The sequence below is a fragment of the Marmota marmota genome, unplaced genomic scaffold (genome assembly GCF_001458135.2).
Source record: "Marmota marmota marmota unplaced genomic scaffold, marMar, whole genome shotgun sequence".
NCBI lineage: Eukaryota > Metazoa > Chordata > Mammalia > Rodentia > Sciuridae > Marmota > Marmota marmota.
This window is the reverse complement of record NW_026000101.1, coordinates 52,501-68,656: the sequence shown is the minus strand read 5'-3', so window position 1 is coordinate 68,656 and position 16,156 is coordinate 52,501. Positions and strand designations below refer to the sequence as shown.

The 16,156-nt window shown below is 44.8% G+C and overlaps 1 protein-coding gene across 1 annotated transcript; it reads right to left on the bottom strand.

The window, feature by feature from the left end:
• Window positions 1-5,307: 5,307 nt before the first annotated feature.
• Tex48 (testis expressed 48) lies at window positions 5,308-9,729 on the bottom strand. Its single transcript, XM_048783126.1, has 4 exons — window positions 9,726-9,729; window positions 9,400-9,531; window positions 6,999-7,124; window positions 5,308-5,780 (listed from the first exon to the last, which is right to left on the bottom strand). The coding sequence occupies exons 1-4, from the start codon at window positions 9,727-9,729 to the stop codon at window positions 5,677-5,679; spliced, it is 366 nt and encodes a 121-aa protein (XP_048639083.1). The 3' UTR covers window positions 5,308-5,676.
• Window positions 9,730-16,156: the final 6,427 nt, after the last annotated feature.

The following is a 16,156-nucleotide window of genomic DNA, read 5'->3' as shown; positions in this document are numbered from 1 at the left end:
TGAGCAGTCCTCCTGGGCTCTCTTTCCACTCCCCCTTCCCTCTACTTCAGCCACACCAGACACGACTTCCACAGGAAGTGCTCATCCTCTAGAGATGCCAGGGCTCCTCCCCCAGCCCCCTCCAGCTATTGCTTGTGGGTCACTCTAGTGAGGGCTCCTTGGGCCTGTTGACCTGACCTCATTCTCCTGTGTATTCATCCTCTTTAAGTCCCCTTCTATCTCATGGTGTTCCCTGTTCCCCTTCCACACATGGTACTACTCCGGCCCTTGTTGCACTCTAACATGTTCTAGAACTTACTCATTGGCATGTGCCCTGGCTCCCAGAAGGTGCTGTTGGGTCTCCAGCACAGGGCGTAGGTCAGGTGTTCCATAGATACTTATGGTGTGAATGAATGAACCTGTGTCTGTCCCACTTTGGTCCTGGGTACAAGCAGATGATGTCATTAGGGAGTAGCAAGGGGTGAGTGAATCATTTCTGTTCCAAGCAGGTCACAGCCATAGCACACTGTCAGCCTTACCCACCGGCCAAACAGATGGGTGGCTTTTTGGACGACTAATAGGGTTACTCTAGCTGCCTGTGGGTGGGACTCACTCCCCTGTCCCCATTTCCAGCCCAAACCTGCTTCTCCTCTGCCCATGGTCCCTATCTGGGGACAGGTCCTACAATTCACTTTATGTCCAGAGCCAGAATGGGGGCGGAACCTGCCCTCCTCTCACGTTCCCTCATCCATCCGTTCCCTCATCCATCCGGGCCTTTGACTCTAGCTCCTCCACACCTCCCCCATCTCCTGCCCCACCCCCGTCCCCACTGCCTGCTCTGGCCTCTGGGTCATGACACAGCTTGCCTCTGTTCTGTGGGCTCACTCACAAAAGTCCTGCCACTCTGATTCAGACCCTCAGTGGCCCGTGTCCTGCTGCTGCCTGTGGGCTAACTGTTCCTCTGCCCCTACATTCTTTCCTCCCTTCTCCACCCATCATCCCTGATGGGGCTCCAGTGTCACCTCCTCAGGAAGCCCTCTCTTATGCTGGGACAAATCACCTGAGGTCCCACCATCCCTTCCCCGAATCATGGCCCTTCCTGTTCCTGCACAGAGTTTGCCCAAACATGGCAGGTGCTCAGCAAATATTTGTTGAATGGACTGTTTTCACTCTCTGTTTATTTGCCTATGAAAAACATATATGATTAAAAAATTTTTTTATTTAGCATATATATTCAACACTAACCATAAATTCAAGCCACCACAGATTGAAAATATTTGAAAAAAAATCACTGAACATATACAGACTTTTTCTTATTATTCCCTCAACAAATAATGGCTTTGGCCCAACATGCACATTCTGTTAGGTATCATAAATAACCTAGAGATAATTTAAAATACAGGGGAGAATGCGTGTATGTTACGTGCAAATGCTAGGACATTTTCTAGGACTTGAGCATCCATGGATTTTGGTAAAGCCAACCCCCCCATGGATGCCTGGGGACAACCACATTTACCAAGGATGCTCTGGTGCCAGGCATCATGTGGGCGCGCGGAGGACCCTGCAGTGAGCAAGAGTGACAGTCTTGCTCTCAGGGAGACAGGGATGGGTGCAGGTCCCATTTGGACCCCAGCACAGGGCTTTCCACAGAGTAGGCGTCCTTTCCTTGATGAATGACACAGGAGCCCTCCTGGACGGCGGGATAGCACTGCGCTCAGTTCTCCCCCACTGTCCCTCCCGTGAACATGTTTTTAGCTCTCATAGAAATAGAGAAATCCTCTCTCAGGTTCCCCTGAGCTCCCCAAGACCCCAGCCTTAGAAGGGAATGGGAGGAGAAACAGCCTCAGTGTCAAGGACACTGGTGTTCATCAGTCACCTTGGGCCTGTGACATCCTTTGACATCTGGGGGCTCATTTCTTTTATTTCTACTGAACAGTTAACTGGGCCTCAGAAGGGTGACTTGCTCAGGTGTCAGAGCCAAGAGGAGCAGCTAGGATTTTCCTGGAGTATTTTTTTCTTCATGCTGGACATGGAACCAGGCCTTGCTGTGCTGGGTGAGCGCTCCACCCCTGAGCTGCTCCCCCGCCCTGTTGGTGTCCTTTGGTCTGAAGCTGGAGCCTCTGCTATGCCGTCCATTTTTACACCTGCAGGCAATTCCAGCAAGAGATTTCAGAACTGATTTGTTCTCTGAGGGTTTTGGGGGGCGGCCGTTTAAATAGCAAGGCTCCACCTGAAGCTTGGCGGAGATGCATCACAGTCCAGAGCACACGTATTTCACTTCAGTGGATTTGGGATCCAAATTCTTGCTGTACCTTGCTGTGTAATTTAAGGCAGTTTTACCTCCTTGAGGTTCAGCTTACTTCTCTCTACAAATGGATGGTCAAGGATCGGGTGTCAAAAAGATGGCAAGTGCTTAGCATGGTGTCTTATGCATAGCACAGTGAGTGCTTAGTGACTCAAAACATGGTGATATAGGGGACACGTGCAGAGGGGCCAGGGGGCAGTTTCCTGCACTACCAGCACCTGCCTCTAGATGCAAGCAGGAGCCAAAGAAAAGGCCCTGGGGTTGTCCCCAGTGGGCTGTGACCTTGGGTCTCTAGTGACACTTAAAGCGTGATATCCAGAACAGGCAAGGTCAATGAGGTCTAGCAGGAAGGCTTCTGGAGCTGGGGGAGCCCTTTGGGGCGCTCAGCACAGGTGGGGAGACTGGATCCAGAGAAAGGGGTCAAGGCAACTGAGGGGTGGCGTCTGTTTTCTAGTGGCATGAATAGGCGCCAGGAGAGGTGGGGACATGGCTTCTTCCAGTGCAGAAATGACCCCTCCCACTGTGAGGTCTGACCTTGGAGCCTCACTCACCTGCTGCTGGCAGAGTAGACAGGAGGCTGTCTGTGATGTCACAGAGCCGGGAACCAGGGAATGCTGAGCCAGGGGGGTCTGGACTGGACCACAGAGGCGGGAGGAGGAGGGTGTCTGCTGAGGCCCTCTCCAGGGGTCCTTCCCGCTGCCCATCATGTCTGTCAGGTTGACAGTGTGGCCCTGTGACTCCTGTGGCTCTCACCCTTCTTGGGTTGGTAGGCTGTCAAGGGTATTCTTGTCATGGGGTGCCAGAGGCAGGTGGAGCAAGCCTCAGACCCTGTCAAGTTCTGTGACCAAACAAGTCACATGACAGAGCCCAAGTGCACTTCACCCAAGAAGAGAAGGGGGAGGAATTTGGGACCAATAGTTCCTTATGCCACGGGTAGATACTGTTACTGTATAGATGAGGAAACCGAGGCACAGAGAGTATGTTAGGTCTCTTGGCCAAGGTGACACAGTAAGAGGCGAGGCATTTTAGGTCCAGTCTGATACTGTCCAAATGCATTGTGAGTGGGTTGTAATAACTTAGTTCCTTCTCCCATTGGGAGGGAGTGCTCGTATAGGACCTGTTGCTGCCATCTCCTCCCCTCCTGTCCTGCTCTCTGTGCCGTGGTATAGACACTTGCCCCAGAGCTGGGCAGGAGATTCTCTCCATGTGATTAGACTGGGCCCACCCCATAATCAGGGATTATCTCTAGCTCAAGGTCACTGGTTAGCAAACTTGATTGCATCTGCAGCTTTAATCCCCTTTGCTATGTAAAGTACCATGCTCTCAGGTTCCAGGAAGTAGGGCGAAGGTATTTTTGAGAGAGAAAGGGCATTTTCTGTCTTTAAACTCTTGTACCCAGAAAATCAGTGTGCAGTGGTGCTGTAATCCCAGCTACTTGGGAGACTGAGGCAGGAGGATTGCAAGTTCAAGGCCAGTCTGGGCAACTTATTGGTTGACCCTGTCTCAAAATAAAGTTTAAAAAAGGGCTGGGAATCAGGGAATGCAAATGAAAACTACACTAAGATTTTTGTCTCGTTCCACTCAGAATGGCAATTATCAAGGACCCAAATAAAAAAATATTAAAAATGCTGACCAGAATGTGGTGAAAAGGGTTCACTCATACATTGTTGGTGGAACTGCAAATTAGTGCAACCACTCTGGAAAGCCGTATGGAGATTCCTTAGAAAACTAGCAATGGAACCACCGTATGACCCAGCTATTCCACTCCTTGGTATTTACCCAAAAGAACTAAGATCAGCATACAATTGTGATATGGCCACTTCCATGTTTATAGCAGCCTAATTCACAATAGCTCAGTTATGGAATAGGCCCAGGTGCCCTTCAATAGATGAATAGATCAAAAAAATGTGGTATGTATGCACAGTGGAGTTTTATTAATCCATAAAGAAGAATGGGATTGTGGTGTGTGCTGGTGAAGGGATGGAACTGGAGAACATCCTGCTGAGTGAAGTAGGCCAGACTTAGACAGTCAAGGGTTGAATGTTTCCTCTCATATGTGGAAGCCAAGGCAGAGCAAGGGAAAGAAGGCTATGGTGGTGGGAGGGGGAGCAGCCATCATAAGTGCACAGGGAAGATCAGTGCAGAAGGTGGACCACAGGGGCAGGGAGAGAGGACGGGTCAGGGAGAGGAAATATGGAATGAATCGAGTTCTGTGCATACATAAATGTACCGCAGGGAATCCCACCTTTATATGTAGAGAGTGCCAGTCAGAAATAAATAAATAAAGGAGAGAAAGGAAGATCAGTGGACTCCATGGAGGCGAATGGGGAAGGGAGGGTGGAGGGAAAGGGGGAAACGAGGATTGAGATCAAATTTCAAGTGCATATTATTTTGTAAAAATGAATCTGACCCCTATGTATAACTCTAATTTCTAATTAAAAAAATTAAGAAGGGCTGGGGATGTAGCTCAGTGGTGGGCCACATGCCTAGCGTGCATGGTGACCTGAGTTCAATCCTCCATACTGCCAAAAAAAAAAAAAAAGAAAAAAGAAAAAGAAAAATAAATTCCCAGTTCAAACATCAAGAAAAAAAGAAGTAACCAAAAGAATGTATAAGAACAGAAATTAATAGAGTATAAACAAGTAGATCTAATTAGTTAAAAAAATAAAAACAATTAACAAAACAGAAGACTGGAGAAACCCTGCAGCAGATGCGACCCCCACCAAAGGGTCTGAACCCCTCCCACAGCACGTGCAGTTCTTGGATTAGATCCTGGACTAATCCGGGGACAACTGGGGATATTTGAACACTATCATATCAATGTTCACTTTATTGCATTTGATAATTGTACTGTACTTCTATAAAAAAGGCCTCCTTGTTTTTAGGACATACACATTGAAATATTTCAGGGTAAAGGGGCGTGAAGACTCCCCCTCCAGTGATTTGGAAAAAACTGGGAGGCAATGAGGCTCTTGGTGAATCTGGGTGAAGGGGAGACCTGCGTTCTTCCTATTATTCTTGCAACTCTTTGTATGTTTGAAAGTAATTAAAAAGTTATCCAAAAGGTTGGAAATTTTTTTTTTAGGTTAGATGTGACAATATATTTAACAATGATGTTATCTATAGGTGATACTCCCTGGCCAGGGGGAGGGAAAAAGAAGAGGGACATGACATCTAATGCAACCAAGGTCTTTAATTGGTGACAACTTCTCCCCTGTGGCCATTTCAGGGGCTGAAGCTACTTGGTCAGGGGGCACAGGGGTGACTCAGACATCTTCTCCTCCCCTTCAGGGGAGTTTCCAAATCAGTCTTCATGACTCCTGCCCACTGCCCTCTTCCTCAGGGGAACTTCCAGCAGCTTGGAGATTCTGGGGTGCCCCCGACTAGAACGTTCAGGGTCTCCCGATGAGGCATGACTGGTAGGGCCACTGCTCGTGGCTGTAGCGGTTTAGATTTCTCTTATAAAACCCTTTTTGATGATCTTGTACATTCAGTTCTGAAAGGAGAAAGGAAAACATGGTGAGCGAAGGCCTTTTAGGTGGGCTTGGAGCAATTGTCCTGGTCATTTGCATCCCTCTCTGATCTTTCTTCAGATTCCCGAGTCCCCTGGGAGCCAACGCAGACCTGAGCCTAGGAGCCTCTGGCAAAGGTCTGGGGTTGAATTACACTGGTGGATCCAGTGACTACAGAGAGTCTTGCTCAGGCAGTGGCATAGAGGGCAGGAGATTTGGGTCCATCCTGCCTTGGATGCTAACATCAGCCTCTGGTGGGCTTGTGGAAAGTCCCTTCTCTTTGGGGGCCTCAGGTCTATTGGGGTGGGGAGGACAGAAAGAGGTGTGGGGGAGCTAGTGGGACCCCCAGCTCCTCCCCCTTGATTCTGGTAAAGCAGGTCTCCTTGAGTCTTTTATAGGAATTCACCTTGAGTGTGATGTGATGTGGTTTTCAAGGAGGTTTGGCTGATAGGGGAGGCTTAATGTCGGGGCTAGGTGATTCTCAGCATTTTTTTTGGTATTGGGGATTGAACCCAGGGGCACTTGACCACTAAGCTGCATCCCCAGCGCCCCCACCCCCTTTTAATGTTTTATTTAATTTTTTTGTAGTTGTAGATGGACAGCATGCCTTTATTTTATTCATTTATTTGTGGATACTGTGGATTGAACTCAAGGGTACTCAGCCACTAAGCCACATCCCAGCCCTATTTTGTATTTTATTTAGAGACAGGGTCTCACTGAATTGCTTAGCATCTCGCTTTTGCTGAGGCTGGCTTTGAACCTGCGATCCTTCTGCCTCAGCCTCCCCAGCCACTGGGATTACAGGTGTGCACCCCTGTGCCCAGCAATCCTCAGCTCTTGAAGATCTGCCCTGGGGTGGGTGTGCCTTGGTGCACAGGTGCTGCCCAGTGACATGGCTGCATTTCTTCTTTCTGGTTTGTGGCCCTGTCCTAGATTGGACATCTGTCCTTCCATGACCCAGAGGCGGTTGCCCTGACTGAACTGTGCTCTGTCCACAAGCGTTCTCTGACCCTGTTCCCTGCCACACACCTGGCTGAGTTTGGGGGAACAACAGAGCTCCCTTACTGTGCTCTGAGCCACACTTCCTGGTGGGCGTGGCCACTCTCTTTGCACTCCACTTAGCTGAGGTCAGAAATCTATGGGGCCAGGTCATCAGGACCTCTTTCCCAGAAGTCTGTGTTAGGACCCCAATTGGGTCTCACCTTCAAACTCGGTGCTGCTGGAGGAAGATTTCTTCTGTGGATAGAGCAGGAGTTTCCCCAAAGACAAGGATGTGCTCATGCGCTTGGAATTTTGTCTGTTGAGCTCACTCTTCTGAAGCTTCAAATCTGTCAATGACAATTCCACAAGGTCACCTGGGAGGCTCCGAGGAATCATGGAAATGAAGGTATTTGTCCAACTCTGAAGTAGCACGTGGACATGTGGTGGGCATGCTGGGGTGGCCGGTTTCTGTGTCTCCCTCCTCCTTTCCCTTGAGTGCTTCCCCTTGGAAGCATGTGCTCCATTAGAAGTATGTATTCAGGGCTGATAAGACAATCACTGAGGCTTTATCACATGATAGAGCTCAGTAGGTAGAGTGCTTGCCCGGCATGCACAAGGCCCTGGCTTCAGTCCTCAGCACTATACACACATACACACACACACACACACACACACACACACACAGAGACAAAATGTATTCATTTAAAACACTAACTTTTTAGCTGGGCATGGTGGTGCCCACCTATAATCTCAGTTATTTGGAAGTTGAAGGAGGTGGATTGCAAGTTTGAGGCCAGCCTGGGCAACTTAGTGAGAAACTATCTCAAAAAAAAAAAAAAAAGAAAGAAAAGAAAAGAAAAAGAAATTGCCCTCCATTAACATTTTTTTCTATTTGTAAAAATGATGCATGACTGTTATAAACAAGTTGGGAAATATTTAATAGTAGGAAGCAAGAAGAAAATGCCCCCAAATGCTTCTCCCCGCCAGATATTCTGTTTTTCCCTATGAATGTTGTTATGTCACCTACCACATCCTATGTATTACCTATGCACTTTAATTTTTCATAGAATATCTAAAACATTTTTCTCATGTCCCTAAATTTTTAAAAATAATGGCTGTCTAATGTGTTAGGTGATGGATGATTGGAGGTTGATTTAATCAATGTTCTACTGTTGATGTTTAGACTCTTCAAATTTTGCTTTTATAAAGACTTGTATATAAGGTGTGGTCTGTCTCTACTTCTAGAAGTCTAACAAAGGATTTTGCCAACAGACTGAGCTCATTCTGTGACAGGGTGAATTGTACTGCCATTTACTAGCTGCTCACCTTGAACAGATGGCTCTTCCTTTGTTCATCCTGGCAAAATGGTGTGCTCATTTTGGATAAGAATGTCCACTTCTTAGCATTACTATGCAGAATAAATTAATATTCTTTTACTAGTAGTATGAACCACTGCAGTAGCTGGGGTTTATCAGATTACAGCTGGTTGTCTAGACAGTACTTTGCATGTGATAAAGGCTCAGTGATTGTCATGTTGGGAAAAGGCACCAGCAATATTAAGGTTCTTGATTTTTTTGGGAAGCTATTTCCAAAAGAAGTCTTTAAAAAGCCCTCACTTATGGATTTCTGGCAAAATGAGAACATTTTCTTGCCATTATACTGTCCCCCCTCCCAGAAATATGGCCCTGTCCCACCAAGTGCTCATCAGTCTTAGCTTTGCCTGATTTTGATAATGATTTTTTTTCTGTCCAACATTGCTGATTTTGACCCCTTCTCTGCTATGACCTTTTGTCTTGGATCATCAAGATGGATGTGTTATTACAAACTGAAGGCCAAGGGTGCCTTCTCTCTTTCTCTCTGAATCCTTAATATGCTGGTCAAGGAAGTCTTGTGTCCAGATAGCTAAAGATGAAAAAGGAATGGTTTATGTGTCCTAGGCTTAGCATGAACAAAATATAAACTTCATTTTGTAAATCATTGAGATGTCAAGGCTTATTTGTTTTAACAACAGAGCCTACCCTAACCTAACTGGTTCCCATATAGTGTCCATTTCTTGACGGCTTGCTTTGTGCCAGGTCTTGTGTTAAGTGCTTATGTATATGCCTCATTTTACCCTCCCAAAGATCCTTAAAAGTAACAATTAATTATAAATATTCTTATTTTAAGGTGAGAATAATTGAGGTTCAGAGTGGCTAAGTGACTTGCCCAACTTCTGTGGTAAAGCTGAGATTCAAACTAGTGTGTACAGACCCCAAAGTAGTGGGGATCTTAACTACTATATTATCTTTAGTCTAGTGTTTCTTGAACTATAATGTACATACAAATATACCTGGAAATTATGTTAAAATGCAGGTTCTCATTCAGTGTGTAGGACTGGAGCAGGGTCTGAAAATGATCCTAACGAGTCCCTAACAAGGTGATGCTGATATTTCAGATCCACGGACCACAAGAATTTAATCTCTCTTGTTTATTGGTTTGGGGACCAATACACCTAATCTCCATCTCATTTTAGGTTGGAAAAACCATCCAAAAGATGTAGGAAACCCAGGGGTGTCTCAGCAGGAGGGGAATGAGCAAGCAGAGGTCTTAGGAGACCAGGCACTGCTCTTTTCTGGTACGTACCCACTGTTGATGGCTGATTCTCCTGGGTTTGACTGGGAACCTTAGAGTCATCAGAGGCTTGGGTATCCTCACAATACCTGCAGCATGAACAGAAGATCTTCGAGGCCAAATTTTGGTGAGTTTCTGTAGAAGCTAAAGGAATGGGGCCATGGGTTCTAGGGTCTGAATTCTACGTGCCTATTGGAAATTTACTGTGGTGAAGGTTATATTGGGTCAGCTTCTCTCAAGGCATGATAATCCTCCCCTCTGCCAATCATTACTAGCTTCCCACAACCTGGAGGTCTCTCCTAAAGTCATCTATCCTATCCCATCCCAAATTTTCTTACCCATGGAAAGGAGTTGGAAGCCTCTATTCTGCCAGCTTTATCTGCAGGATGCCTTGTTGTGTCAGCCGATCTTGAATTAGAGCCCAGTTCCCTGGGCAGGGCTGTTTCCTGGATGAACATAAGACTATAGCTGAAAAACGCCAGCCCTTGACCTGTGCTCACACTCTAGCTAGGACCCACCACAGCCAAGTGTCAGGTCCTACAGAAGTGGGAGGAAAATGCTCAGGCTTTAGATAGATTACATTCTTCCCCATTTCTAGACGTATGTTCTGGGGCAGATTTCTTTATAAGCCTCATCACGTGGGAAATGGGAATAACATTCTACTCTGCAGAAGTACAGGGTTAAATATAGGCAAAATGACTGCCATGCAATAAGTGATCAATGGACATTCTATTCCATTCCATTCCCTTCTCTTCCCCTCCAGAGCTCATTGCTTCCAAATTATCCCAAATAGTCCAGCTTCCATAGGAACCTAGTAAGGAAGCATATAGTTACGTAGGTTTAAATCCTGGTTTTGAAAATGCTCACCATCTCTAGCAGTCAGAGAAATGCAAATCAAAACCACCCTAAGATACCATCTCACTCCAGTAAGATTGGCAGCCATTATGAAGTCAAACAACAACAAGTGCTGGCGAGGATGTGGGGAAAAGGGTATACTTGTACATTGCTGGTGGGACTGCAAATTGGCGCAGCCAATTTGGAAAGCAGCATGGAGATTTCTTGGAAAGCTGGGAATGGAACCACCATTTGACCCAGCTATTCCCCTTCTCGGTCTATTCCCTAAAGACCTAAAAAGAGCATGCTACAGGGACACTGCTACATCGATGTTCATAGCAGCACAATTCACAATAGCAAGACTGTGGAACCAACCTAGATGCCCTTCAATGGATAAAAAAAAATGTGGCATTTATACACAATGGAATATCACTCTGCATTAAAAAATGACAAAATCATAGAATTTGCAGGGAAATGGATGGCATTAGAACAGATTATGCTAAGTGAAGCTAGCCAATCCCTAAAAAAACAAATGCCAAATGTTTTCTTTGATATAAGGAGAGTAACAAGGAACAGAGTTGGGAGGAAGAGCATGAGAAGAAGATTAACATTAAACAGGAGTGAGAGGTGGGAGGGAAAAGGAAAGAGAAGGGAAATTGCATGGAAATGGAAGGAGACCCTCATGGTTATACAAAATTACATACAAGAGGAAGTGAGGGGAAAGGGGAAAAAAACAAGGGGGAGAAATGAATTACAGTAGATGGGGTAGAGAGAGAAGATGGGAGGGGAGGGGATGGGGGATAGTAGAGGATAGGAAAGGCAGCAGAATACAACAGACACTAGTATAGCAATATGTAAAACAGTGGATGTGTAACCGATGTGATGCTGCAATCTGTATATGGGGTAAAAATGGGAGTTCATAACCCTCTTGAATCAAAGTGTGAAATATGATTTGTCAAGAACTATGTAATGTTTTGAACAACCAACAATAAAAATTAAAGAAAAAAAATAAATCCTGGTTTTGACACTAATATGCTGCATAGCTTTGGGTAAGTCCATGCTTGTTGCTGTCTCAGGCTCCTTTGCAGAGATAAGAGGAAGTTAGGTTAGATGATGTCTTCAAGGATCTTTCTAGTATGGATGGCCTAGAAGTACAAGGTCTTATTTTAGTTCTAAACTCCCTCCTTTGTGTATTAACTTTTCTAAAACTCCAGATGCTTTCTGTTTTTGCTCTTTGTTCTATGGAAAAACTTCCTTTTAGGAAATTCTTTTCAAGGTATTGATTAGGTGTCCTTCCCACACCCAGTTCACTGCATGCATTGCCTCTCTCATGGGCACCTGCTTTTCACTTTTTCAGCTGCTGTGCCCTGGTCCAAAGTGCCATCATCCCTTGCCTGAATTATTTCAATAGCCTCTGATATGGACTCCTGTTTCTTTTACCCTTAGTGATTAATACAAAAGCTGGGTAGTCCTGTTCAAATGCATCATGTTGCACTTCTCAAAATTCCCATGGACAGAGAGAAATGGACATGACAGGTGAAGAGATATAGTATCAAGGAAAGAAATGAAAACTCTGAACTAGAATCAAACAGAAATTCTAATTCTTAAAAAACCAGTATCTGAAAGAAAAACATATTGAGTAAGATCAATACCACTCTGGACAGCAGGAAAAAAATGACCAGTAAACTTGAGAAAAGATCAATAAAAATCACCTGAAGTACAGAGTGTAATAAGATTTAAAAAGAAGGAGAAGGGCAATAGTGACCTAATAAATATCACCAAGTTACCATACATGGATAACTGGACTCTCAGAAAGGGTGAGTGGGGGAGCAAAACTTTTTTTAAAAGCAAGAATAGTTAAATCTCTTCCAAATTTGATGGAAAACATCAACACAGGTGCTCAGCAAACCCCAAACATGGAAACCATAAAATGACACTTCAGCACATTGTAGTATGAAAGTTAAAAATGAAAGGGAAAACCCTAAATCTTTAAAGCAACTAAAAAATTAAAAAGAATAAAAGAAGGAAAATAGGACAAGAATGACACCTGATTTTTTGCCAGAACAATGCAAGCTAGAAGACGATGGAGTAAGGACCTTTGAATTCTGAAAGAAAAAAAAACTGAGTACTCCATATTTATTGAAAGTATGCTCAATAAAGTGAAATGAAAATATTTTAAAATATAAAGGACTGGGTATTTAGCTCAATGGTTGATCACCTACCTAGTGTGTGCAAAGCCCTGGATCTGATCCCTACACTGCAAGAAAAAAAAAGTTAAAAATTAAAAAAAAGAGAAATTTATTCTTCAGAAGATCCAGATTACAAAAGATGCTTAAAATTAGAACAAAAATGCTGTGAAATGGACATATCTACATATAGGGATGACAGTGATAAAAGGGTAAACATATGGGAGTAAAAGCAAAAGATATTTTTTCTCTTAATTCTCCTCCCCAGAAGAAAACCCAAAGTTCTTACTTGGTTCTTAAGGTACTCTGCTACTCCCCACTCTCAGCTACCACCACTGATGCCACCTGTGATCCTTGCCCTTCCCTTGTGGATCCCATCCCAAGTGCACCAGGCTCCTGGCTGATTTTAACACCCTCTGTCAGCAATGCTGGTCCTTAGGTGGCTATATTCCTGTTTTTACCTTCAAGATTTTGCTGGAGGCTTACTTTTTCTAGTGAAGCTTTCTTTAAAAAAAAAAAAAAAGTGCACTTAAAAGTGTCTCCCTTCCCCCGCCCTCACAGGTCTCCTTTCTCACACATACTTCTGTCATTTTCTAGCACTATCGAATCCATGTTTACTGGGGTCTGCTTCCTTTCATTATTACACCATAAGTCACAGGGAGCCACAGATTTCATCTGTTTTGTTTTTGCTTTGTTCTCAGGGTCTACAACAGCACCTTGTAGAGTGTAGATGGGCCATAAATGTTGATTTTTTTCTTTTCTTTTTTTTTTTTTTTTTAACAGTGCTGGTGATTACCAAGGCCTTGCACATGCTAAGCAAGTGCTGTATCATTGAGTTACATTTGAAGCCCAATAAATGTGTGTTGAGTGGACCAGCATGGAATCCTCTTTGTCTTGGGTGAAACATTTGCAGACACTGGAGGCAACAGGGAGTTGGGTGGTAACTTTTGCTCCGGGAGTATTACAGCCTGTAGGACACAGTCCACCACGTGACTCAGATGGTTTTGGGAATCAATTATAGTTCTGCTCTGTTTACTGGTGGGGCTGCTAACCTGTCCACTGCAAACCCACATTCCCTATTTTGCAGAAGGATCCTGTTCTTTATCTCCAGATCCAGAAGCCTGCCAGTCTCCTATTTTCCTCAGTCTTTTGACTTGACTTTGCAGATACCTTCAATCTGTCCGCTATCATCCATTGTCATTTCCCTTACCAGAGCCAAAGCCACCATCACCTCTCACCTGGACCCCAGCCCAAACTTCCCCATTGACTTGTTCACCTCTACAGAAAGCCAGAGTTATGTGGCCCCAATGTAAACCCCATCGTGACAGTCCTGCTTAGACCCTGCAGGGGCATCCCAGGTCTTCAGACCCATCTGCTTTTGTGATCACACTGCCAATCTCTTCAGCCTGAACTTCCTCTGGTTTCACTCACTACAGCTGTAAGATGCCACCCAGGCAGCCCCCTCGCCTCTCACTGAAGGATTCTGCTTTTACACTCTCCCTGCATCTGGGATGTTCTCAGCTCACTCCTTTACTCATCAAACTCCAAGACTCATCCTAGGGCCTCCAGGAAGCTGCCTCTTACTCCTGGGGTGAGTTAGGGACCTCTGCCTTGTGCTCCCCTAACACCCCCACCCCACCCATCATGTCACATTACTGTAGAGTGACTGCCTGACTCGGGGTCGATGTTGCAAGACTACTTGTTGAAAACATTGTAGCTGCCTATTTAGTTGTCAGCCATCTGGGTGGTAGCCCATGTGCTTTTCCCATTTATGAAGCATGATTTTATCGAGAACCTACTCAGTGCTAGGTCCTGTTTGGTGCTGAAGATACAGCAGTGAATAAAATACAAGATAGACAAATGTACCCCCACGTGGAGGCAGGAATAGTGTTTTTCTTTTTTTTTTTTTCATCTTTGTATTACCTCTACTCTCTTCCCAGGTCTGAGCACAGAATAGATACTTTACAAGTGTTTGTTGAACAATCTCATGAGCTTTCTCTGATTGTTGGATAGATCTCTTTTCCCTTCTGCTAGCTGATCTTTCATTTCCTACTCATAAGCTCTTCCTTGTGGATAGGTGCACCTGTAGGCTAGACACACACAGATGTCACCATGTGGGGATCCTGGGACCAGGAGCCAGTCTCATTGGGTGCATGGACCCCTATATCTCCAGTGGTCTTTTTGGATTTCCTGCCAGATGAGTTTTCCAACATGGTTTGAGTTGTGATGTATCTCCCTGAGCTCTCTTTAAGTGTATGGTGAGCTCTCTTTAATGAATTTATTTTCCTTTTATAAACAAATAGAAATTTATATCAGGCAGTCAGGTATTTGGTTTTGGAGATGCACCATTTAGCAAATGTCCTTGCCGTTAATCTGCTTGATCTTCTGCTAATTGCCTTAGCAGAAGCAATTTTCTTCATCCACAAATGTGCCTCCCGGGGTTTGCTTTGTTCCAGATTGCCTGTGCTTGCTGGGTGGAAGGAAGTGCCTCACAGGCCAAGAGTGGAGTCATGGGCACAGCCAGCCAACCTCCTCGGGTTGGCCCTGAGAACTAGGGCTGGAGTGCGGGAAGACTGATGATCCGTTTGTGTGAAGGATTTGGTTCAACTGTTGACTTGGGTCCTCCAAAATTTTTGTGAGCACATATTCTGTCTTTAATCATAAACGAGACCCCTTCTAAGGTCTGCATCCTGGTGGGTGATTTCCAGGTCATTGGTCACAGGGCCTCTTTGGGCTTTGCTTGGCTCAGGGATTCCAGGCGCCATGTAGTGCCTTAGTGCACACTTTTAACCAATGGCAGGAACTCTTTCCTGTTGGTCCTGGCCTCCTTTACATTAAAACTATCGCTTTTTTCTGGGAAAACTCCTGCTTCATACACATTCTTCCACTCTGTGGACTGTTCTGTGCTTATTTTGATAATTTGCAAAATTTTACTAGATGGCTTAGAAGTACCAAGGCCCTTATGAAAGATCTTTGATGTAAAAAATAAAATAAAACAAAACAAAATGAGATTTAAGAGGGTCTCTAGAAAAGAGAGAAGAAAAAAACAAATCAAAACAAAACAGCACACCCTCAATTCTGGGTTTCTTTACTTGGCATGCTCTGGCCTCAGGGGGAACAATAAAAGAAAAATTAAAGTTCGAACTCCTACTCAAACCTTATGAAACCGACTTGCTTTGCCTTTTTCTTTCTCTCTGCACCCAACTTTTTCTTTACCACCCACTTACTCTCCTCCAACACCCTCCCCTGGCTGCCTGAAGACTTTCTTCAGGGGGCCTCTTTCTAGAAAAGAACAGGCATAAATCCCCGTATGCCCCCAAACGCCTACAGCAGGAGGTGGATCTGGAGGGGTTGGGTCTCAACGGCAGGTGAGTCTCCAGGGCAAATATTTAGAATCTTCCCAAACTGCAGAAGGGCAGAACATTTCTGTATAATTCAGGAGTCTATTACTTATTGTTCTGGTATATTTGTAATAATAAGTTCATTTAACTGTTGGGTTCAGTGATGTGGATAAGTGTTTAGAAAAGACCAGGATATTTAAATAATCCACTTAAGCACAATAAAAAACAAAAACAAAAACACAATAACAGACTTCAGAAGGGAAGAAAAATAGGAAACACACCACATAAGACTATTTTGAAAACTTTTTCTTAGGGACCAAGATTTAGAATCAATCTCTCTCTCTCCCCCACCTCTCTCTCTCTCTCTCTCTCTCTCTCTCTCTCTCTCTCTCTCTCTCTCACACACAC

Bases quoted from the DNA above. Each gene is read 5' to 3' on its own strand.
- Tex48 (XM_048783126.1), bottom strand. The intron at 7,125-9,399 runs GTACGTACCAGA...TGTCATTGACAG, and splicing joins GAATCAGCCATCAACAGTGG to ATTTGAAGCTTCAGAAGAGT. The intron at 5,781-6,998 runs GTGAGACCCAAT...TTCTCCTTTCAG, and splicing joins CAGCAGCACCGAGTTTGAAG to AACTGAATGTACAAGATCAT.